The sequence below is a fragment of the Pongo pygmaeus genome, chromosome 16, assembly GCF_028885625.2.
Source record: "Pongo pygmaeus isolate AG05252 chromosome 16, NHGRI_mPonPyg2-v2.0_pri, whole genome shotgun sequence".
Taxonomy (NCBI): Eukaryota; Metazoa; Chordata; class Mammalia; order Primates; family Hominidae; genus Pongo; species Pongo pygmaeus.
In genome coordinates, this window is record NC_072389.2 from 70,108,544 (window position 1) to 70,132,271 (window position 23,728).

The 23,728-nt window shown below is 47.5% G+C and overlaps 1 protein-coding gene across 1 annotated transcript; it reads right to left on the reverse strand.

Moving 5' to 3' along the window:
- Window positions 1–256: 256 nt before the first annotated feature.
- OAZ2 (ornithine decarboxylase antizyme 2) lies at window positions 257–15,971 on the reverse strand. Its single transcript, XM_054450587.2, has 4 exons — window positions 15,723–15,971; window positions 3,053–3,228; window positions 1,762–1,847; window positions 257–1,512 (listed from the first exon to the last, which is right to left on the reverse strand). Exons 1-4 carry the CDS (start codon window positions 15,969–15,971, stop codon window positions 1,382–1,384), a joined length of 642 nt encoding a protein of 213 aa, XP_054306562.1. The 3' UTR covers window positions 257–1,381.
- Between the last annotated feature and the right edge of the window lie 7,757 nt (window positions 15,972–23,728).

Consider the following 23,728-nt stretch of genomic DNA (forward strand, 5'->3'; position numbering starts at 1 on the left):
GGTATAGCCTCTCCTAGATGAAGCTGATATGTACACATCTGTCTCTCCAGGGGGCTCTAGCAGTGAGTCTCAGACTCCTAGCAACCCCGCATTTCACAGTGTAATATGGCCCCAGAGGCCTCGGCCAGTTTATGTGCCCTCCTACACTGCAGCTTTTTTCCCAAGGAGCACGCACCACACCTCTATTAGGCTCTGGACTCAAAACAGTTTGGTAGGGAGTTGGTCCTAGTTCAGAAATAAAGACTAGACCAACCACAACTTTAAATCAGTTTATTGACACAGTAACACAACACACTTGCCTCCCTGACATCCCCGTCCCCCTCACCCAATCTAGATCTTTCCCCCTTCCTCTCCCCTTAGAAAAAGCTGTTTAGTGAAAACAGTTAAGGGCAGGCCATTTCTACACTCCCAGCGCTACCCTAGGCCCTGCAGAACAGGGTCTCAGACACTACTCAGAACCTGGTGGGGAAGTAGCTAGTACTATACTCAGCCAGCCAGAAGCATCCAGTCCCTAAGAACAGATTGCCCCACAATTCCCAGGCCCTGAGTTGCTATATATTCCTCTTCCTTACTGCTCTTTCTTTGTGACCCCAAGAAGGAGACCTTGGGGCCTGGGCCTGCAGCCAGGAGCAAGAACTCCTGGCAGTGATTTGAGAATTAGAGTTTGGCTAGTGTTTTTAAGGCCCAGGCATCCCCCAAAAAAGCCCTGGTGGTGGGAGTAAATTTCAATGCCCCTATTTAAAATGTACTGATAACATTAAACAGATTAAGCCAGCTTAACCAAATGCCAGAATAACACTAAGCTGTAAAGAGGGAGGGGTCGGACCTGCTTACTCCAGGCCAGACACAAATGCACACAGAGAAGCCCAGGTAAGAGTGTCAAAAAACAACTCCAGGACACTGCCCAGGGACTGAAAAGCCTATACTCAGGAGCCCCTGGGGTGACAGGAAGCAAAGAAAGAAAATACACAAGTCTTAATAACCAAAACAGAAAGCCAACAGCAGGGAAACCTGAGCCTGACAGTGCTGCCCACCAGCCCTCCAGGCCATGCCCCTGAACCCAGACAGTCCCTCCCCATCTAGGCAATGTCCTCCCCTAGGCTAGACAGAACACATCACACAGCGCAGTTTAGAAAGCTTCTAATGCCAGTTCATAAACATCTTCATTTACTATTGGTGATTACATGTGAATAATGTTTATACTGTTCTTTATGGAAAAGAATTTCAACGAGTCAACTCCGAGAACACAATAGGCAACCCTCACCCTGAGCCCCTCAGTGTCCTTCCCTAGACAGCGAGGAGCCCTCTCGTCTGTCCCAGGGCTGCCTAACTTCCCCTCTTCCCCCACTGTGGCTCTTGGGTAAAGCATCCTCTATGACTATTAGTCCTCATCGGACAAGTTCTGGTCCAGGGGATAAACCATGAACATCACATCTGGCCGAGATGGGACACAGGGATGGCCTGGACGTACAATCTCAAAACCCAAGAAGCTGAAGGTCTTCAGGAGTGGAGCTGCGGAAGACAGAGTGTAAAAAAGTCTGATGAGAAACACAAGGGTAGGCTGAAATCAAAACCCCAAACAAAGATGGAACAAGTAAGCACTAGGCTTTTATGAACCCTTCAGGCACTTGCCCTCCTGCCATGATTTCCCAGGGTTTGAAAGGCAAATTCAAGAGTCCCACCTCATCCTGGAGGTGCTCCCTTCTCTCCCCCAGGCCCCACTGTCTGGGCTGTAAGGCTCAGGCCACTCTGACTCCTCACCTCTGTCTTCTCGGCCCTTCCTGAAGCAGATGAAGACATAGTTCACTTTCATCTTCTCTTCAGCAAACTCTAGCAGTGCTAACAATCTGCAGGCAGCAAAGAGAAGTACTTAGGCCCATCACCACCTTCCTAGACCTCCCTCCCATTCACACCCCACCCCCACCCCTACCAACCCAAAGGCTTTTCTGAGGCCTACAACCAGCAATATAAATACAGAAGCTCCGGGCCGGGCACAGTGGCTCACACCTGTAATCCCAGCACTTTGGGAGGCCGAGGCAGGTGGATCACGAGGTCAGGAGATCGAGACCATCCTGGCCAACATGGTGAAACCCCATCTCTACTAAAAATACAAAAAACTAGCCGGGCGTGGTGGCGGGCACCTGTGGTCCCAGCTACTCGGGAGGCTGAGGCAGGAGAATGGCATGAACCCGGGAGGTGGAGCTTGCAGTGAGCCGAGATCGCACCACTCCACTCCAGCCTGGGCGACACAGCAAGACTCCGTCTCAAAAAAAAAAAAAATTCAGAAGCTCCAGGAGGAAGATTCCTATGTCAAGACCCCAAGAGCCTTGAATTCTGGGGAAGAAAAAAAAAAAAAGCCACAGCGCCTGAGAAAAATGTTATTAACTTTTCTCTTCCTGCAATGAGAGATCTGAAAGTAACACTACCCATCTTAACTAATGCTGTTTACAAGACAGAGTTTGGGGCCTAGAAAGAAAACCCGGTTCTTCAGGTGTCCCCCAGATTGCCAAGTCTGATATGATCACCTGCCACTGAGAGGGACACTCTGGGTTCTAACACTGCCTAAAAGGATTTTCTCAAGAGGCTGGGACCACTCAGGAACTCTGTCCTCAGGACATTTCTTACACATCTTGGCCGCTTGGAGGGTCTTTGCCCAATCCAATGAAATCCCACTTACCTCTGAGCTTCCTGGGTGGGGTGTGAATGGGAGGGAGGTCTAGGAAGGTGGCAATGGGCGTAAGTACTTCTCTTTGCTTCCTGGCCTTTTAAACTACACTACTGTGTAGCTACAGGGGGATTCAGTGTCAGAGTGAACCATGGGGCGATTAACCGGCAGGCATTTGGTTAATGTGATAACAATCTGCTTTAATTATAACCTAGAGCAGGCCTGTCTTACTGGCTAAAAATAACCTGTTACAAAACGGTATCTGCCTGGGGAGTCTAGAGCTAAGGGAGAAGGCACAGACTCCCCTACAATTCTGTTACCCACAGTAAACATATACTCTTCTCTGGAATGGGACCTCCTTTCCCTCCCCAGCATTTGGCTCTTTACCCTTCTTTGCTCCCGTCAGCTAATAATCCATCTGGGATTTCTACAAACAGGCTCTGGCTGGACAGGACTGCATCCCAAGAAGAGACCTTCACCTCGGTGACCTCATACTGGAAGTGGACGATGTGAGGTTTTCCATCATTCACAGGGAGGTCCTGGGTCACAGTGAGCTTCTCGTCCTGGGAAGGAAAGCAGGGCAGAGGACCAGATCAGTACTGCTTCTGGCCATATCATCCACTCCCTAATCTAGGCGATGCTGGGAGTCCCCTTAGGCCAGTCTCAGGGTAGCGTGGGATAGAGGCCATGCTGAAAACGCAGAGCTTCATGATGGCTAAAAGGAGCTGTCACTCACCAGGCACTAAGACCAGTTGATGGTGGTAAAAGCTAGCAAAGCAGGAAGGGAAATATTTACCTAAATTGTCCACTAGGTGCCAAGTACAAAGTGCTGTCCCATATATTACCTTTATCATCATGACAAGCACTTGAGATGGTAATTGACAACTCCACTTTAAGTCTGAGAATAATGAAGCAACTGACCCAAGGCTCCAAAGACAGTGAATGGCAGAGATGAGATTCAAACCCAGGTCTCCCTGACTCGAAAGCCCACGCTTTCCCCCAACACCATGTTCTTTTCCTTCCCTGACAGAAAGGGAAACATCAAAAACAAATGAGAGTATGTGTGAGTGTCTGGCTGGAGCCCCAGTCAGCCAAAGTCTGATTCCAAGTGGACTGTAGGGTCCGTGTTATCTCCCTTGGGCACAATCTCAAAAGCCCAGAATTCAGCTGCCCTGCTAACCTTCCATCCCAGTCTTAGTGAGAAGCTAAGCTAACTTCTGGGCCTCAATTACAGCAGATTAAAAGGCAACAAATGGTACTGATATCTTTCCTCTAGTATTCCCAATAAGCCATGCAACAGCCTCAGCTGAAAGAGTCCTTCACAGTCCCCAGAAGACTAAGAAAGTGATTACTCCCCTTGAGCAGCAGCTCAGTGGAGTCTGAGAAGGCTCCATCCCCAGCCTTCCATCCCAGGGTCCTCCTTACCTTATATATTAGAGCTGAGAGAGAAGGATCCCTGCCGCCCCCTCGCCCACCGGGGATCTTCGACAGTGGGTGAGGGGCATCAGGAGCACCACAGAGGCCCTGGAACAATGTGCCTGCAGCACTGGAGCTGGGGACAGTTACTCAAAGGCAAAATACTACTGCAAGAGACAGAGAGGGTGAGACAGTAAACACCAAGACTTGAAGATTTTTTTTTTTGAGGTGGAGTCTCGTTCTGTCGCCCAGGCTGGAGTGCAATGGCACGATCTCGGCTCACTGCAACCTCCACCTCCCAAGCTCAAGCGATTCTCCTGTCTCAGCCTCCCGAGCAGCTGGGATTACAGGTGCACACCACCATGCCCAGCTAATTTTTGTATTTTTAGTAGAGATGGGGTTTCACCATGTTGGCCAGGCTGGTCTCGAACTCCTGACCTCGTGATCCACCCACCTCAGCCTCCCGAAGTGCTAGGACTACAGGCGTGAGCGACCGCGCCCAGATAAGATGTAAAGATATAACTCAAATCCTACCCCCACCCCATCCTGGCTCTCTCTAAACAAGGGAAGGCTTATGAAGGCTCCCAGCTGCCCCAGTCCTGTGGGCTTCTGCTTCCAGAACTACGCTGCTGTCTTAAGGGCAACCCACTGTGTTGCAGAGGCATAGGGAGGAAGTCTCAGGAGGGCCAAGGGACTCCAGCTGGGTATATCTGACCGGAGGAGCACCTAGCAATCTTCTAACAAATCACTGTGGCACTGGGCAGACCTTGGAAATCACCAGGTCCTGGCTTACCTGCCAAGCCTCAAACCCTGTGCCAGTCTCTTCTCATTTCCCTATGGTGCCTCAACCACCTATATGGCAGAATCAAAAAGGCCCACATAGTTACAGGCTGGAGAGGGGAAGTCATGTGGTCTGGGTACCCTGTCCCTGAGGAACTCTCAAGGCTACTTCCCCAGTGATGGCCCTATCCCCCTTCTGAGCAAAGAAACTGGGGTGAGAAATCTTTTTTTTTTTTTTTTTTTTGAGACAGAGTTTCACTCGTTTCCCAGGCTGGAGTGCAGTGGCACGAACCTGGCTCACTGCAATCTCCGCCTCCCAGGTTCAAGTGATTCTCCTGCCTCAGCCTCTTCTCCTGCCTCAGCCTCCCAGGTAGCTGGGATTACAGGCATGTGCCACCACGGCTGGCTAATTTTGTATTTTTTAGTAGAGACAGGGTTTCACCATGTTGGTCAGGCTGGTCTGGAACTCCTGACCTCCAGTGATCCGCCAGCCTCAGCCTCCCAAAGTGCTGGGATTACAGGTGTGAGCCACCACACCCAGCTGGAGTGAGAAATCATTTAACCAAATCCCTCGATGGTTAAGAATAAAACTAAATCCAGGGATTTGGCTCCCAGAGCAGAGGTACACAATAGTACATAGAATACTGTGATGTCTGATTTGCCCCTGGTATGCCACCAAATGCTGGGCCTTCTTGACCTTCTTTGCTGATCCTTTCGTGACCTGAGCGTGGGAGGTCAGGTAATAGTGATGTGGTCAGAACACACACTCAGATGTGCTGGGTGCAGGGTATGTGCTAGGAGAGGAAGATGCATGCTATGACCTGAGTAAGGAATCCAATAATCAGACAGACTATAGCAGGTAAAAGGCTCCTAAAAGAGCTGTCACCTTACTGGCCACCTTAATTTTCGGATGGACCCAACAGGGCTGTAGATCTGCTCAACTGTCTTTGAATCCAATTTAGTGGTTCCTTAGACTGAGATGTAGTTCATTCCTTGGGCCAAGGGCAAGTGAAACAAAGAAGGAGGTAAATTGTGTGTGCGTGTACACACCACGACTCAGCAACAGGCCTGTTCCCCAGCCACCACACATCAGCCTCAGAGCAGCTGGAATGCAGTGGATACATTTAGGGGGTATTGCAGTGGTGTGCTGGGGCCAGCTCACACAATCGTGCACATCTCTTGCCAAATATGTGTTTAATGATGTCATGCTGGTAGCTTGAATTGGCCAAAGGAGGAGTATTTACACTGCGAAAGTCCCCAAATGCTGTAAGTCAGGGCTTTTTTTTTCCCTGAAAGCCATTGTAAAACGGTGTGAGGTAACTATTCTTCACACTTTCCTTTGCTTTATATAGCATGGCATGCCAATTTTGGATTCTTCTAAATGAAGAGCAACAAAACTGAACTCACACCTAACATGGCAATGGTACAATAACCAAAGGGGCAGTCCTATTAGCAGAACTGTATCTGCACTCCAGCTGAAAATGGAAGTCCAAACCCGTCACTGCTCAGCTCCTAGGGGCTGTTCTCTCAAACATTTCAACTGGGGGCCTACAAGTATACTTGAAAATTTCTTTGAGAAATGGATTTCCCAGGGAAGTGTCCATGGGTGAGAAGCAGCATCAATACCTAGGGGTGCATTTTGGGAGGCCGAGGAGGGAGGATCACTTGAGCTCAGGAGTTCAAGACCAGCCTGGCCAACATGGCGAAACCCCACCTCTACTAAAAGTACAAAAATTAGCCAGGCGTGGTGGCGGGTGCCTGTAATGCCAGGTACTCAAAAGGCTGAGGCAGAAGAATTTCTTGAACCCAGGAAGTAGAGGCTGCAGTTAGCCGAGATTGTGCCACTACACTCTAGCCTGGGTGAGAGCCAGATTCTTCCTCCCAAAAAAAAAAAAAAAAAAAAAAAAATCCAGGGGTGTAACCACATATCCACCTCTTCCCTCCTCTGGAAAACCTCAGGTCATCCTCACCTCCTCCACTCTCGGCCTCATCAACAGCTGTTAACAGAAGAGGCTGAACTGGGCGCAGTGGCTCATGCCTGTAATCCCAACACTTTGGAAGACAGAGGTGGATGGATCACTTGAGGTCAGGAGTTTGAGAGCAGCCTGGCCAATATGGTGAAACCCCATCTCTACTAAAAATACAAAAAAATTAGCTGGGTGTGGTGGTATGCACCTGTAGACCCACCTACTCAGGAGGCTGACGCAGGAGAATCGCTTGAACCTGGGAGGCGGAGGCTGCAGTGAGCCAAGAGTGTGCCACTGCACTCCAGCCTGGATGACAGAGCGAAACTTCAGCTCAAAACAAAAATGGCCAGGCGTGGTGGCTCACGCCTGTAATCCCAGCATTTTGGGAGGCCGAAGTGGATGGATCACCTGAGGTCAGGAGTTTGAGACCAGCTTGGCCGACATGGTGAAACCCCGTCTCTACTGAAAACACAAAAATTAGCCGGGTATGGTGGAGCATGCCTGTAGTCCCAACTGCTAAGGCGGCTGAAGCACGAAAATCGCTTGAACCCAGGAGGTGGAGGTTGCAGTGAGCAGAGACCGCGCCACTGCACTCCAGCCGGAGCAACAAGAGCAAAACTCTTGTCTCAAAAAAACAAAAACAAAAAAACAGAAAGGGCTTAACAGAGGACTATGCTACTGTTTTCAAAAACAAGAGTTATTTTCTGCTGGGGACAATGAGCTATTGTGATTCGCCCTTCCAATGTGTTAAGGGGCAGAATAACAGTGTCCAGACTAGAAAAAATAAGACAAGGGTTTGGTGGGGGGAGTTTCCCCAAGCAAATGCACACACATGCACCACATCATATGATTCCGTTCTCATTCCCCAGTGACCACTTCTCTGTGCTGAGGTTCCTGTAGGGGCATGAGGAGGGCTGGACCACGGGAGAAAGCTGGTTTGCTTCTATTGGTCAGTGGAGCTACCCAAAGATGGGGCAAACCCCTCTGGGATAGACAGATTATCATCTTGTATACAAAGAGAATTAATTAGGTTCACAAAATAACCCTATCAATCACCAAGGCCCTTGCAATTCTAGAATTCTGGTGCCAGGCTCCTACTTCTAAAGGAATTATTCCTCAAATGGTCTTTAGATGAGCGAGCTACATTCAACCTCTGCCCTGCATCCCAACTACCATCTTGATTCTTAGCTAATTTTTACTTGCAAACAGCAGAAGCAATGGGCCAACTCACTGAAAAGACGAGAATAAAGTGAGGATTTTTTTTTAGACCATAATACCCTTTGTCTTCCTAGAAGTAATCCCTGGAGCCTGCCTGCCCTGTGTCCAGCACTAATGTATGAGCTTGTGATATTTCTTTCTTGAAGCTAGTCATATTAGCAGTGGGGCTTGTGATACTTCTGGTTTCCTGATCTCTCTCCTCTTCAAATAAATGCAAGATATCTACGCCATGGCAGCATGCCATTTACCTCCCCACTCTCACATACAAGGATCCTGCAGGCTCTGCTCCTCCCCCATAAACCTGCGCAGATAAGCAAGTGTGTGTGTGAGTGGGGGTGAAGGGGTGTTTCAAGCCCCCACTCTGGGAACTAGTTCCAGTTCCCTAAAAGAAACAGCTGGGGTTTGGGATAAGCTTAGTAGACAGTAGATCACAATAATTATCTTCATCGTCCACATAAAGCATCTGTTATTAGTTACTTGCTGTGAATGGCAAATTGCTTCTCTTCCAAAAAACCTGTCATTTCTGAAGTGAGAAAGGAAGGGGGATGGGTACATATGTGGTGGTTAAAGACATTATGGGGCATGAAATTACCCAGTAATGGCCTTCTCTTCTAATAATGGCTTTAGTGTTCAAATGGTATTGAAGCTACGCCACCAAGCTCATTAGGAATAGTGAATCCTGGAAGAATTTAAGCACAACAGACAGTGACTTCTAAACACAAGTCTTCCTATCATAAGATCCAAACCAGGTTGGGTTTCATATTCAGTTTAGTCTTGTTTCTAACTGGCTCCTATCCCCAGATTTTTCCAATCCTTCCTCACCTCCTGGTCAAACCACTTGAGGGCAGGCATTGTTTAATCTCAACCACCTAAAGGATGATTTAAGAAACAGGCTGGGCATGGTGGCTCATCCCTGTAATCCTAGCACTTTGGGAGGCTGAGGTGGGAGAATTGCTTTAACCAGGGAGGCGGAGGTTGCAGTGAGCTGAGATCGCACCACTGCACTTCAGCCTGGGTGACAGAGCGAGACTCTGTCTCAAAAAAAAAAAAAAAGAATCTCAGTCCTTTTCAGAGGCTGAAAAGATCAGGCTGATTAAGGAAAATCAAATGTATCAGACTGAACCCAAACATCCAGCTGGGCTGGTCCTGCTTTGGAAGAGAAAAAAATATATATCTCCCATGCCGGAAACTAAGGTGTCAGGTATCCAGCATACAAGGCAATTCAGAAGAGAGATGGAAGATTAGAGCCAATCTGTTAGTGCCTTTTATTTTCTCAGTGATAGGACATGCCCTTGGAAACACTCCTCAGAATACATATGAGTGCTACTAACATATCACATCCTGCTGCCTCTAATTTAAAGTGTCTGTGAAACTGTTGTCTGAAATGCCCTTAGCAGGTTACAATTTCACACATGGACTACAGACAGGCAGCGTATGCAGCAGATGTACAGCTGGGCAATGATGATGGTAAATAAAATTTTTATAATTCAAATGCTATTTCTAAATCTCTAGGGTACTTACTATTTAGAATTAACCTTAAGTCTCTTGATAAAAGTAAAGGATCTTCTGTTAAAGAATCACTTCCAGCCGGGCACAGTGGCTCACGCCTGTAAACCCAGCACTTTGGGAGGCAGAGGCAGGCAGATCACAAAGTCAGGAGTTCGAGACCATCCTGGCCAACATGGTGAAACCCCGTCTCTACTAAAAATACAAAAATTAGCTGGGCGTGGTGGTGCACGCCTGTAGTCCCAGCTATTCGGGAGGTTGAGGCAGCAGAATCGCTTGCACACGGGAGGCAGAGGTTGCAGTGAGCCAAGACTGCGCCACTGCACTACAGCCTGGCAAAAGAGCGAGACTCTGCCTCAAAAAAAAAAAAAAAAAAAAAAAGGAATCACTTCCAGCTGTCTTTAGTCAGTTTTGATTTACATAGTTGGTCCTCTGTATCCACAGGTTCCACATTTGTGGATTTGACCAACCATGGATCAAAAATACTCAGGAAAAAAATAAATAACAGCACAATAAAAAAAAAGTACAAATAAAAGAGCACTAAAACTATTTACATAGCATTTACATTGTGTTATGTATTATAAGTAATCTAGAGATAATTTAAAGTATATGGGAAGATATACATAGGTTATATGTAAATACTACACTATTTTATATAATGGACACTTGGATTTTGGTAAGGGGGAGGTCCTGAAACCAATCCCCCACAGATGGCTACCAAAAGAGTACAGAGTACACAGAGAAGAGATTCCATATAGAAGTAATTCTGTGAGTAACTTCCACTTAGCTACATCTAAAAAATACTTGAATTCAAATTCTCCTTAATATACTTCTGATCATGTTTCACTTGAATCAGTGGCCTCCTTCGCTCATTCAATTCTGCACCCTTTCTCTCTGGTTTCTATTACCTGTCAGAGAAAGTCAGATGGCCTTGGTATTAGCTACCTTTTGGTATCAATTGAAGACATGAAAACCACATTCCCAACACAGTTCTACATTCATTTCTCCCTCTCAACCTCTTCTGACCCATTCTTGTCTCAGGCCCTGCCTCATAGAACACCCAAAGGTGCCCTCACTTCCCTCATACAGGTTGCTCTTTTACTCTGAGACTAGGAAAGTCTTTGATGACTAACTCCTACGCAAAAAGATGTGCCATCACTTAGCAAAATAGAAAGTAAGAAAGGTGGGAGGGTGATGACCACCTCCAGTCTAGTGTGGCTGTAGAGGCTGATTTCCAGCTGCCGATGCCCCTTCCATCTGAGAAAGGGCCCCTGGGCAGATGCCAGGCATAAGTCATTTCACTAGGGCTATTCTGCATTCCACAGGGAATCTTCTTGCTAAGCACAATTATAAAGAAAATGACATCACCACTCTGAATCACAGGCTGAAAGCAAAATTGGGTTTTGGTTGATTCTCCACAAGAAACACAGTTATAGTGGTAGCTAGAATATCTGTGCCTTTGAGGTTTACTTATCACACAGCTGATATTGGTACATATGCCAAAGGAACGCACAATCACATATGCTACCAGAGGTGAGTGGATAGCTAGGTAAACAAGCTTTAATATAAGACTTTACTTTTACATATTAAGTACCTCAATCTAGTTTATAGAGTAAGGTCATCACACAGTGCCAGCCTCTTCCCAGGATAGAATTACATCATTGTTTATATAGTATCAAAGGCCTAAGAAATTTTCTTAAGGTTTATCTTATACAAAGCATTTTACACTACTGCTGCTAACCGGACACTACCTGTTTTGTTCACTTTAAGTGACAAAATTCTTGCCTGCCTGCTTGTCCATTTCTTGTCTATAACTTTTTTTTTTTAAGAGATGGGGCATCTCACTATGTTGCCCAGGCTGGTCTTGAACTCCTGGGCTCAAGCAATTGTCTCAGCCTTCCAAAGTGCCGGGATTACAGGTGTGAGCCACCATGCCTGGCCTGGTCTGTAACTTTGGCTTCAGAACCTTCTAAATCATGGCACCAACTTGAATCAACACTGTAAACTCTTTCAAAAAGGGATGAATTACTCATTTTGTTTTTCTAGAAATGCACATTTGTAACATCCCTCTATCCCACTCCTCAGTCCCCTTTTTTATATTTTTGAGCAGCTCTGAGGCTAAATTTGGATTTCTTGGCAGAGTGAGGAATTGCTATTATTAGCCCACACTGCTTTCTGAAGCATAGCTCTGATTTGGGGGGATTCCTGAGTATACTAGGAGAGTCAGTCTGTCTCTCTCTCTCTCCTCTCTCTCTCTCCTCTTTCACTCTCTCCTTTCTCCCCTCTCTCCTCTCCCCCAACCCTCCTACCATAGAGTGACCTTGAAGGCACATCATTGGAAAACTGGCTCTCCCTACCACCCCATGCCCAGCAAGCCATAGTGTCAATAAATAAGGAATAACTGAAACCAGACCCTTTAGGAAGAGACAGAAATTCCATTACCCAGGAAACCACTCAGTGAAGATGCTGACAGTTCTGATATGTTCTTGTGCCCTGCCCCCTTCCCCCAAAAAACCACCTGCAGAACCAAATGTTTCTCCTCAAAGCCCATCAGCACAGATTGATAATAACATCACTATCAAGCCAGGGCTAGTGCTTCCCTACATACTGTACTGTCACAGGTACAAAGCAAGCCCTAGGCAGATACTGTCTCCCTGCCCCCGCAAATCCAGGGAGAAAAAGGCCAGGAAGCTTGATTTCCTTGGATTTAAACCTCACGTTCAAAAAGGATAATAAAGGTGCTTGTACTTGTATCTTCTTCCCTCCCCCACCATCAGGAATTCTGACATTTTGGAAGTACCAATCAGAATAACACTGGAAAGGAAGAGCCTTGTTTTCAAAACATAGTGCCAGCTCCTCTGCAACTATTTCTTCCAGGAAACCAAGCCTCCACCTCCTGAGTTTTTCACTGGAGCCAGGGAAGCTGAAAATCCCATCCCCCACCCAATGGGAGCTAAATTCCCAGCCAGCTCCCCACTCTATGGATATGAAACACTCGAGAACACTGACTGGGAAGAACATCCGGCTCTTATCAGAATCCCTAGTTAGGACCCTACCAGGATTCCTTTTAGAAAGTTAGGGGCAGGCCCAAGGAATCTAGGAAACATGCTATGGAAATGGGATTGCCATCACTCAAAGAAACCAGACACCCTGCACAAAACACCCCACCCCCAGGCCAAGTGGAGGAGCCTGATCCAAGGCCTAGCTCCTACCCAGGCCCTGGCAGGCCAGTTGGCTCCTCTCTCCACTTGCCTCTCATACAGCCAGGCCCCTCAAATTACCAACACGCTAAGCAAGGGCCCTGGAGACAAGCAAGCCTGTTTTGCCACTTAGGAAGCTGGAAAGAATTTTCGAGTCAAGTTAACCCAACCCCCTCTTCTTTTCACATGTAAGCACACTGGCTCAGCCAGAACTCAGGTCTTTCAACCTCACAGTTGGTGAAGACTCTTACATGTTGGTTCCAAGTTGCTCAACTCTCAGGGCTCAGCCTACAAAAGACTCGGCATTTCGACCAGCTCAGTCCAGAGGACTCCAGAGAATGACTGCCGAGACCACCCCACCTTCCAACCCCCACTACAGACACACAAAAAGAACAGAAAAAAAAGTCTATCTCACATACCCCTTGAGTGGGTTTTGTTGTAGGTCCCTCTGCTCCCCTCCACCCCTGTGCTTCATCCTGCCCTCTCTCATACCTGCCATCTATCCTCAGCACACACGGCGCCTTTGCCACAAGTAACAGCTTTGCATCCAGCACTCTCCGAGTCTATATCCGCCTCCACCTCCTCAGCTCCAGAGGGGCTGGGTTACGGAAGATGGAGTGAAAGAGGGGAATGCAGAGGGGATGGACATGGAGAGTCTTGGAAAAGGAAACTCTAACAGCTGATGGGCTGTAGGGTAAAGAGAACATGGGAGGCAGGGATAACAGGTCAAATAAGACCATAACAAATTATCAAACAGGGAGTGAATTTTCTTCCTGCATGCAAAGAAGAAATGAGGGGGAAGGCACTAGTTAAGAGTCTGAGACTTGGGGGAAGAAAATGGCCAATGGCTGAGAACTGAGTACAGACAGGAACTTCAGAGGCTGTTGCAGGTATTGTATTTTGGGTACTTCTGGACAGTACCTGAGAGAGAAAGACTAAGAAATCCCTGAAGAAATTGAGCCCAGGAGGCAGAGGTTGCAGTGAGCCCAGATCGCACTACTGCACTCCAGCCTGCGCCACAGAGTGAGACCCTGTCTCAAAAAAAAAAAAAAAAAAAAAAAAAAAATTCCTCAAAGAAAATTAGGCCTTTGTCAGTAGAAAAAGGACTGATACCCACTACAGAAATAGGATGGGAAAAGCTGCAGGAAGGAAGCAGTGGTTTTTAACCCCAGCTTTGCATTATAAAGAATTACCTGGGGAGCTTTAAAACTATATGCTAATAATCAGGACACTCTAGGCCAATAAGACCAATCTTTGAAGGTGGGGCCCAAGTGACTGATTTCTCAAATGTGAAGCCAGGGTAAGAAACACTGAAATACAAGAAAAGCTGAAAACCCAGTTGGAATATTTAAGGCTGGTGCTGTTAACAAGTGGGAAAGGAAAGTTGAGAGACTATTTCAGTAAGAAGAGTGCCCAAGTTTGAGAGGAACCCTGAGTGGCAGTTAGAGGGCTCTATGCAAAGAAAAGCAATAAAGAAGGCAATGCTTTTGAGAGGAACTAGTCTAATTCTGAATAGAACATGGCCCAATTTAAGAAAGATTTACAGGGAATGGATCTGCTTGCAAAATAATCAGGCCCAAGTGAGAGGCAGAGGCCATAAGGCCAAATCTGGGGACAAAAGGTCTGCTGTGGGGAACTAATGCGCTTCAGACACGGTTTGGACAGGACAGCAAGTTTGGGGAAAAAATGAGGAAGAGAATTAGGTCCAAATTGTAAATGAAAGCCATTCTGACGTATAAGGAGCAACTGGGATTAAAAATTCTGGGGAATTAGGAAATTGTGGAACAGTTTCAGAGAACAGAGGCAGAAATATGGGATATATTAAAATTTGAGGGATAGATCTGCGAGAAGGGTTGTCTTGGAGAAAGACAGGCATGTAGAAAAAGGAAAATTGAGCAACTATCTGCAGGGGGAAGGATATACCATTGCAAGTTTGGAAAACCAGGGTGCTCGGTCTGAGAAAGATGTGCAGCCTTTCTCTAATTAATGGGGGAAGACAGACTAGGGTCAGGTTTTGAGGGAGGAAATTGCAAAGGTCTAGTGTCCAGAATATAGAGCTTGGTTTGAAGGCACTGGAGGTACAGGGGGAAGGTTCACTGGAAGCGGGATGGCTGAGTCCTGTGATCTAATGATCCAAAGACGGGGTTCAGTTAAGAGGGGAAGGAGAAGGATGAGTTCCAGCTGAGAGAAGATGTTTAGAGGGTAAGAATGTTTCCAAGAGTGTTGGGGGTATACCATTGGGGCAATAGGATGGAGCACAGGAATCAAATCCAGTGTTTGATAAATAAAAGGAATGGCGCTGGGAGACTGGGAAAATGGGGCCTAACTGGGAGAGGGGTGTGGAGGGGGGAAGGTGGGGCAAAGATGAAGTTGAAGTATGGGACCAGGAGGAAGAAGCTGGACATCCGTGTAAGGACTGCTAGGCCTGAAGAGAATGGGGGGAGGGTGATGAGTGGGGTAACTGAGAACTGAAGGATGGAGGTTGACTTTGCGGGGGACAGTAATACGAGAAGAGTCTGGGTGGGGGGTGCAGTTTTCATCAGGGAGGGGATTCAAAGGGAAGGGTGAAGTGACTTATAAGGGGAGTAAGAAGATTTGAGGAAGACAGGAAACAATTTGGGGAATCTGGATGCGGGGGAAAGCCCAGTTTGGGGAATGGGGCACAGTTCGGTGGGGCTGAGGGAAAAAAGGGGACCTGCTTGGAAGGTTGGGTTCCGGCTTTTGGGGGCTTTAGGGGAGGAGAAGGCCCAGATGAGGGGGATGGGCCCGGCTGAAGAGAGGGGGCTAAAGGACAGAAGGAGGCCCAGTTGCAGGGCTGAGGACCGGACTAGGGTGGCTGAAGTGGTGAACGGACCTGGTTGGAGGCGGATGGCCCCGCTGCGGGGGGCGGGGGCCGGCTAGGGGTATGTGAGAGGCCCTCTGGAGCAGATGAGGGAGGATGGGGGCGGGGAGCCTGGGCCGGGCCGTTACCTGTCCTGGGTGTTTATCATCCTCGGCGGCTCTGCTCAGGGTGGGAGGAGGCGGCGCAGGGAGTGGATAGGTGGATGAGTGGGTGGGTGTGGGGTCGCGCGCGCGGGGTCGATCTCTGCGGGCTAAGTCCCTGTCAGGCCGCGGGCCGAGCGCCTCCTCCTGCCTCAGCGAGCGCCTGCCTCCAACTGACCCTCCCCGGCCGCCACCGCCGCCGCCGCAGCCGCCCCGCCCCGCCCCCGAGTACCTCATCTACATAGCCCCACCCCAGCGCCGCGCGGTGTCCTGGGAAACTGGGGCCCACAACAAAGGGCAAAGCACCGCCCCGCCTCCGCGCAGGCGCACCAGGGACGGATCGTGGGGGTAGGGCTACGGGGTCCGAACGAAGGGCAGGCTGTGGAGGAGGCCATGGCCAAGGCGGTGGCTCTGCCCGCGGCTGCGGCAGCGCGGCCCAGAAGATGCGTTGTGTTTCCGGTAGTTTTCTGTGAGGATTGACTCAACCTGGTCCTCATCCCTATTCCTTGTTTGCGTGGGGCCGAACAGGGCTGTGCCATTTGGGAGGATATTAAAACAAAATCAGAAATCTAAGAGAACTACACACATATTAGCACCATTCCCAGTCTGAGTCCAGGCCCACAGATCTGTTATCTCAGCTCATAATGCAGATCAATAACCTCAGCTGTCAGCGTAGATCAACAATCTCAGCATCTGGCACACATCTCATGTCAATCGTCAAGGCTGCTCCAAGCACTGGCTTAGGGTCGGTCATCTGAAGCCAGAACTCTGTAGATCATGAGCACAGTTACAGCAAGACAGTCGTGGAAAGCGTCGTCACTAACTTGTTCACGGTCACTTCAGATCACAATCAGTGCAAGTTACTTCAATCGATCATGCAAGGTTACTAGTTCAGTCACCTCCATTCATTATTCCCACTGGTCCTTATGACAGATTAGTACCTGAAGGCCACAGTCACCGGTGCACAGACCCCTCAGATCACAGTCCTTGCAGGTTACAATCACAGACACTTCAACACAATCATCAAAAGCCCCGACTCTGTTCACAGTCAACCCAGATTGCAATCAAGAGAGGTCACATTATCTCAGATCACAGTGGGTCACTCTGTCACCTCAGATTACATCCATTCAGTTATTCAACAAATAATTATTTTATTTATTTATTTATTTATTTATTTTTGAGATGGAGTCTCTCTCTGTGGCCCAGGCTGGAGTGCAGTGGCAAAATCTCGGCTCACTGCAACCTCCACCTCCCGGGTTCAAGCGATTCTCCTGCCTCAGCCTCCTGAGTAGCTGGGATTACAGACATGTACCACCATGCCCGGCTAATTTTTGTATTTTTAGTAGAGACGAGGTTTCACCATGTTGGCCAAGCTGGTCTTGAACTCCTGACTTCAGGTGATCCACCTGCGTCGGCCTCCCAAAGTACTGGGATTACAGGCATGAGCCACCGCACCCGGCCAACAAATAATTATTGAATAGCTACTTACTGTGTGCTCCAGGCATGTGCTAGGGTCCAAGAATACGCCATAATCAACCAGGCAAGGTTCCTGCCTTGGATGTCACAATCTGGTCAAGGTCTCCGGAGAGACACAGGCCATCACAATACCAGGTAAGTAAGTGCTCAATCTGAGGAATGCCACAGAGAAAGTAATTTAGGGAATTAGGGACGGCTTTGCAGAAAGAGTGATAATTCGGAGAAAGGGTGATACTCCAGATTGGCGGTCACTATGACTTTCAGTTCACAAACATCTCACATTGGAGTCATCTCAGGATATGGTTACTCTGCTTCACAAACAGCATGCTTTTGGGTTTTGGATGATGGGGATGGAGGCACAGAAGGAAGGCTGGAGCTGCCAAGCTAAGGCTTTTTCAACACAAATTAAAGTGGTAAATGATACCGAAACTGCCCGGATTATCACTAGATATTCAGGCAAGGCTGGTCTCATACTCTGGTTCACTTTAAGATCCTCCACTTTGTCCCTCAGCTATCCCTACCTACTCCTCCAGGTTCAAGTCAGGTATGTTCTTACATTAGTACTTAGCAAAATTGGACATTTAAACCCAGCCCTGATCTACCCCATCGCATAGTCCCAGAGACCTGGGCAATCCTCCTGGACCCTCAAAGGGAGCTGGAATGTCTCACTTCTGCCAGCCCATTCCTGGACAAGTAACCCTTTGACCTGAAGGACAGTTTTTGACCCATGAGTCAACAAATATTGAGAACTCACTATGTCAATAATAGTGACCACTTATTGAGCATCATGGGTAAAGTACTAAATTTTAGAACAGCTCTCCACCCTCGTTTTAAGGATGAAGAGAATTAAACCTCAGGGAGATTTATTCTGTCATCCAGTATTTATTGAGGGTCTGTCTATACCAGACATGTTAACATGCTAGCTTTAATTCAAAGTGATTAAGTGGTATAGTTAGAATTTGGATCCCAAGTTGCCTGATCCTGTGCTTTGTCTGGATCTGCATGGTGGAAGTCAGAAGCTCTCTGGACAGCTTTCTGTTTAAAGGAGTGGCCACCCTGATAGCCACCTGGCCAGCAAGTGAAAAATTCACAAAAACTGAGGTCTTCAAATCTAAATTAATTAACATGAAATAAAAGTTCAATTCCTCAGTCCCACTAGCCACATTTCTTTTTCTTTTTTTGAAACCGAGTCTCACTCTGTCACCTAAGCTGGAGTGCAGTGGGATGATCTCAGCTCACTGCAACCTCTGCCTCCCAGGTTCAAGCAATTCTTCTGCCTCAGCCTCCCGAGTAGCTGGGATTACAGGCGCCCACCACCACACCCGGCTAATTTTTATAGTTTTAGTAGAGACGGGGTTTCACCATGTTGGCCAGGCTAGTCTCAAACTCCTGACCTCACGTGATCCACCCGCCTCGGCCTCCCAAAGTGCTGGGATTACAGGCGTGAGCCACCGTGCCCAGCCCACTTAGCCACATTGCATATGCTTAATAGCCACATGTGGCTAGCAGCCACAGTATTACACAGTATACATATGGAACATGTCTATCATCACAGAAACTTCTACAACAGCACTATATCCCATCACCCCTCTATCCCTGTCTACCCTAGTCACCACCACAGGTTCAAGTCCCTTCTCATCCATTGCCCTCACACTGGCAATCTATCAGACTCTGCTTCCTGCCCCTAACCATACCCTCCCACTGTGCCTTCTGCAACGTGTGATCAGCAAACTCTTCCACATCCTCAGCCTCTTCTCAGCATCCTTGCTTTATCTGAAACTTGGCTATCCACTAACCGCTGCTTCTCCAGCAGCAATATTAGGTGAATTCTGTTTCTCATTCTCACGTGCCTCAGCGTCAGAAGTGGGTAAGTGTATTCCTCTCCACCCTAATGCCATTTCTAGACCAGTGTTTAGCTTCCCCTCCCTCCCACAAAATCCCTGTTCCATTGGGGCTTCACCCTCTAGATATACTATCTTGGTTAACATCATTAGCCAGCCTCCTGGTTGATGCCCCTTATTTGGCTCATGGCTTGCTGCCTCTCTCTCCGCCCCAAATTTTGTCATATTTGGTGAGCTCAAGGTCCACGTGATGGCCTCTCAGCCATGCTCCTCTCACTTCCTTGACTTTCTCATCTCTGGTAAGATTTTCAGCACTCCACCGCAGCTGCTAACTCCTGTAGTCACACCCTCAACTTTGTTTTCACCAAAAATCATTTCACGTCCAAAATGTTGACTCTCCAACCATAACCTTTGCCTTAATTAAACCTTTCAACAAGTCTTTGACCTGTATCAGGAGGTTAATGCTTGACCTCACTAATTCCTCACTATTCATTAGCCCTAAGTTTTTTGGTTTTTTTTTTTTTAAGAGGAAGAAACTTGTTAAGAGAGATTAGAAAATAACCTGTCTATGACTGAGCGTGGCGGCTCATTCCTATAATCTCAACAATTTGAGAGGCTGAAGTGGGAGGATCACTTGAGCCCAGGAGTTTAAGACTAGCTGTGGGTAATGAGGAGACCCTATAAAAATAAAAATAAAAAAAATTAGCCAGTATGGTGACACACACCTGTGGTTCCAGCTACTCGGAGGCTGCAGCAGGAGGATCACTTGAGCCTGGGAGGTCAAGGCTGCAGTCAGCTGTGATTGCACCACTGTATTCCAGCCTGGGTGACAGACTAAGACCCTGCCTCAACTTAAAAAACAAAAAAGAGGCCGGGCGTGGTGGCTCACGCCTGTAATCCCAGCACGTTGGGAGGCCGAGGCGGGCGGATCATGACGTCAGGAGATCGAGGCCATCCTGGCTAACATGGTGAAACCCCGTCTCTACTAAAAATACAAAAAATTAGCCGGGCGTGGTAGAGGGCACCTGTAGTCCCAGCTACTCAGGAGGCTGAGGCAGGAGAATGGCGTGAACCTGGGAGGCAGAACTTGTAGTGAGCTGAGATCACGCCACTGCACTCCAACCTGGGCAACAGAGTGAGACTCCGTCGCAGAAAAAAAGAAAAAAGAAAACGAAAGGAACCTATCTAATGTGTCAAAGCTTTAGTGCAAATACTTGGGTCCAAACTCGGTAGTCACTGTTACCAATTGCAGATTTTTACATAGGACTGAATTATACAGTAAGCCACAGAAATTTGGAATAACTGAAACTCTCCTATTTGAGTCCACTGCCAGCTAATGATATTGTTTTCTTTCTGTTTCTCTTGGCAAAGAGAGATAGTAGTTTATTAGAAAAGTAGTCGAGAACCATAAGTGTGAAATTATGTTAAAATAGTTCCCACAAAAATCATTATTTCTTTATGCATATTTTTAAAATTTTAACAAAGATTGTATATATTTATGGTGTACATCACGTTTTCATATATGTATACATTGTAGAAGAGTTAATCAATGATTACATAAAGCCTTTTTCTTTTTTTGAGACGGAGTCTCGCTCTGTCCACCCAGGCTAGAGTGCAGTGGCGCGATCTTGGCTCACTGCAACTTCCACCTCCCGGGTTCAAGCGATTCTCCTGCCTCAGCCTCCTGAATAGCTGGGATTACAGGCTTGTGCCACCAAGCCCGGCTAATTTCTGTATTTTTAGTAGAGACAGGGTTTTGCCATGTTGGCCAGGCTGGTCTCGAACTCCTGACCTCAAGTGATCTGCACACCTCAGTCTCCCAAAGTGCTGGGATTGCAGGCATGAGCCACTGCACCCGGCCAAATCAAGCTTTTTAATATATTTATTATCTTACATCCTTATCATTTTTTTGCAAATATACACTATGTTGTTATTAACTCTAGCTGTCATGATGTAACATAGATCTCTTGAACTTAATCCTCTTGTCTAACTGAAAATTTGTGTCCTTTGACCAACACTTTTCCAATTCCTCTAACCGCCCCCGGCCTCTGGTGACCATCATTTTACTATTTCTATTAGTCTGACTTTTTGTTTTGTTTTTTTTGACACAGGGTCTCATTCTTTTGCCTAGGCTGGAGTGCAGTGGAACCAGCATAGCCACTGGAGCCTCAAATTACTGGCCCGAAAGGATCCTCCTGCCTCAGCCTACCGAGTAGCTAGGACCACAGGCACATGCCACCATGCCTAGCTAATTGTTTTTTACTCTTTTCTCTAGAGACAGTGTTTCCCTGTGTTGCCCAGGCTAGTCTCAAATTCCCGGTCTCAAGGGATCCTCCTGTCTCAGCCTCCCAAAGCAATGAATGGGATTACAGGTCTGAGCCACCATTCTTGGTCTGAGCTTGATTTTTTCACACTCTACATGTAAGTGAAATCATGCAGTATTTCTTGTTTTGTGCCTGGTTTATTTCACATAACATAACACCTCCCAGGTTCATCCATGTTGTCTCAAATGATACAGTTTCCTTCTTTTTTTAAGGCTGAATAGTACCCCATTGTCTATATGTACATTTTTCTTTATTCATTCGTGTGTTGTTGGGCACTGTGGTTGTTTCCATGTGTTGGCTGTTGTGAATAATGCTGCAATGAACATGGGAATACAAATCTCTTTGACATGCTAATTTCAGGTACTTTGGATATATACCCAGTAGTGGGATTCCTGGATCATACAGCAGTTCTATTCTTAATGTTTTTTTGTTTTTTATTTTGAGATGGAGTCTCACTCTGTCACCCAGGCTGGAGTGCAGCGGAGCGATCTCAGCTCACTGAAACCTCCGCCTCCCAGATTCAAGCGATTCTTCTACCTCAGCCTCCCGAGTAGCTGAGATTACAGGCACACGCCACCACGCCCAGCTAATTCTTTGTATTTTTAGTAGAGACAGGGTTTCACCATGTTGGCCAAGCTGGTCTCAAACTCCTGACCTCGTGATTTGCCTGCCTTGGCCTCCCAAAGTGCTGGGATTACAGGCGTGAGCCTCCATGCCCAGACTATTCTTAATGTTTTCAGGAACCGCCATACTGTTTTCCATAAAGGCTATACTAATTCACATTCCCACCAACAGGATGCAAGCGTTCCCTTTTCTCTGCATCCAGGCCAACACTTGTCTTTCGTCTTTTTGTTTTTTCTTTGAGATGGAGTTTCACTCTGTTGTCCAGGCTGGAGTGCAGTGATGTGATTGCAGCTCACTGCAAGCTCCACCTCCCGGGCTCAAGTGATTCTCCTGCCTCAGCCTCCCAAGTAGCTGGGATTACAGGCACCCACCACCACACCCAGCTAGTTTCTGTATTTTTAGTAGAGACAGGGTTTCTCCATGTTGGCCAGGCTGGTCTCGAACTCCTGACCTCAAGTGATCCACCCACCTCAGCCTCCCAAAGTGCTGAGATTACAGGCGTGAGCCACCATGCCTGATCATCTTTTATCTTTTTAATAATATAATAGTCGTCCTAATTTTGGCTCACATCTCTTCTTTTCTTTTTCTTTTTTCTTTTTTGAGACGGAGTCTCACTCTGTCACCCAGGCTGGAGTGCAGTGGCGCGATCTCGGCTCACTGCAAGCTCTGCCTCCTGGGTTCACGCCATTCTCCTGCCTCAGCCTCCCGCATAGCTGGGACTACAGGCGCCCGCCACCACGCCTGGCTAATTTTTTGTATTTTTAGTAGAGATGGGGTTTCACCGTGTTAGCCAGGATGGTCTTGATCTCTTGACCTCGTGATCCACCTGCCTCGGCCTCCCAAAGTGCTGGGATTACAGGCGTGAGCCACCGTGCCTGGTCTTCTTTTTTTTTTTTTTTTTTTGCACTCTGTCGCCCAGGATGGAGTATAATTGTGCAATCTCAGCTCCCAGATCCCTTCTTTTCTAGCTTCTTTTTTTCTTTCTTTTTCTTTTTTTTTTCTGAGACAGTCTTGCTCTGTTGCCCAGGCTGGAGTGCAGTGGTGCGATCTCTGCTCACTGCAACCTCCGCCTCCCAGGTTCAAGCAGTTCTCTGCCTCAGCCTCCCAAGTAGCTGGGATCACAAGCACCCACCACAACACCTGGCTAATTTTTGTATTTTTAGTAAAGACAGGATTTCACCATCTTGGCCAGGCTGGTCTTGAACTCCTGACCTTGTGATCCACCCGCCTCAGCCTCCCAAAGTGCTGGGATTACAGGCGTGAGTCACCGTGCCCGGCTTTTTTTTTTTTTTTTAAGACAGGGTCTTGCTCTGTCACCTAGTCTGGAGTCCAGTGGCGCCATCTCGGCTCACTGCAACCTCTGCCTCCTGGATTCTCCTGCCTCAGCCTCCCAAGTACCTGGGACTACAGGCACACGCCACCACACCCAGCTAATTTTTGTATTTTTGGTGGAGATGGGGTTTCGCCATATTGTCCAGGCTGGTCTTGAATTCCTGGGCTCAAATGATCTGCCTGCCTTGGCCTCCCAAAGTGCTGAGATTACAGGCATGAGCCATCACGCCCAGCCTTTTCTAGCTTGTCTATCATCCATCACTACAACTACTCCTTCCCTCTGTCTCCTCCCATTGTGCTTGCCTGGCAAAGCCCTACTCTGCATAAATTCAACCATTTGCCTTCCCAGTGCTTTTGCTACAGCAAAATCACAATACCAGGCAGGTTATCTTCACTC

Coding starts and splice junctions, on each gene's coding strand:
- OAZ2 (XM_054450587.2), bottom strand. CDS start 15,971: ATGAGGTACTCGGGGGCGGGGCGGGGCGGCTGCGGCGGCGGCGGTGGC. Junction 1,848..3,052: donor GCTGACGGGAGCAAAGAAGG/GTAAAGAGCCAA, acceptor TGCTGCCTGCAG/ATTGTTAGCACTGCTAGAGT. Junction 1,513..1,761: donor GAAGGGCCGAGAAGACAGAG/GTGAGGAGTCAG, acceptor TGTCTTCCGCAG/CTCCACTCCTGAAGACCTTC.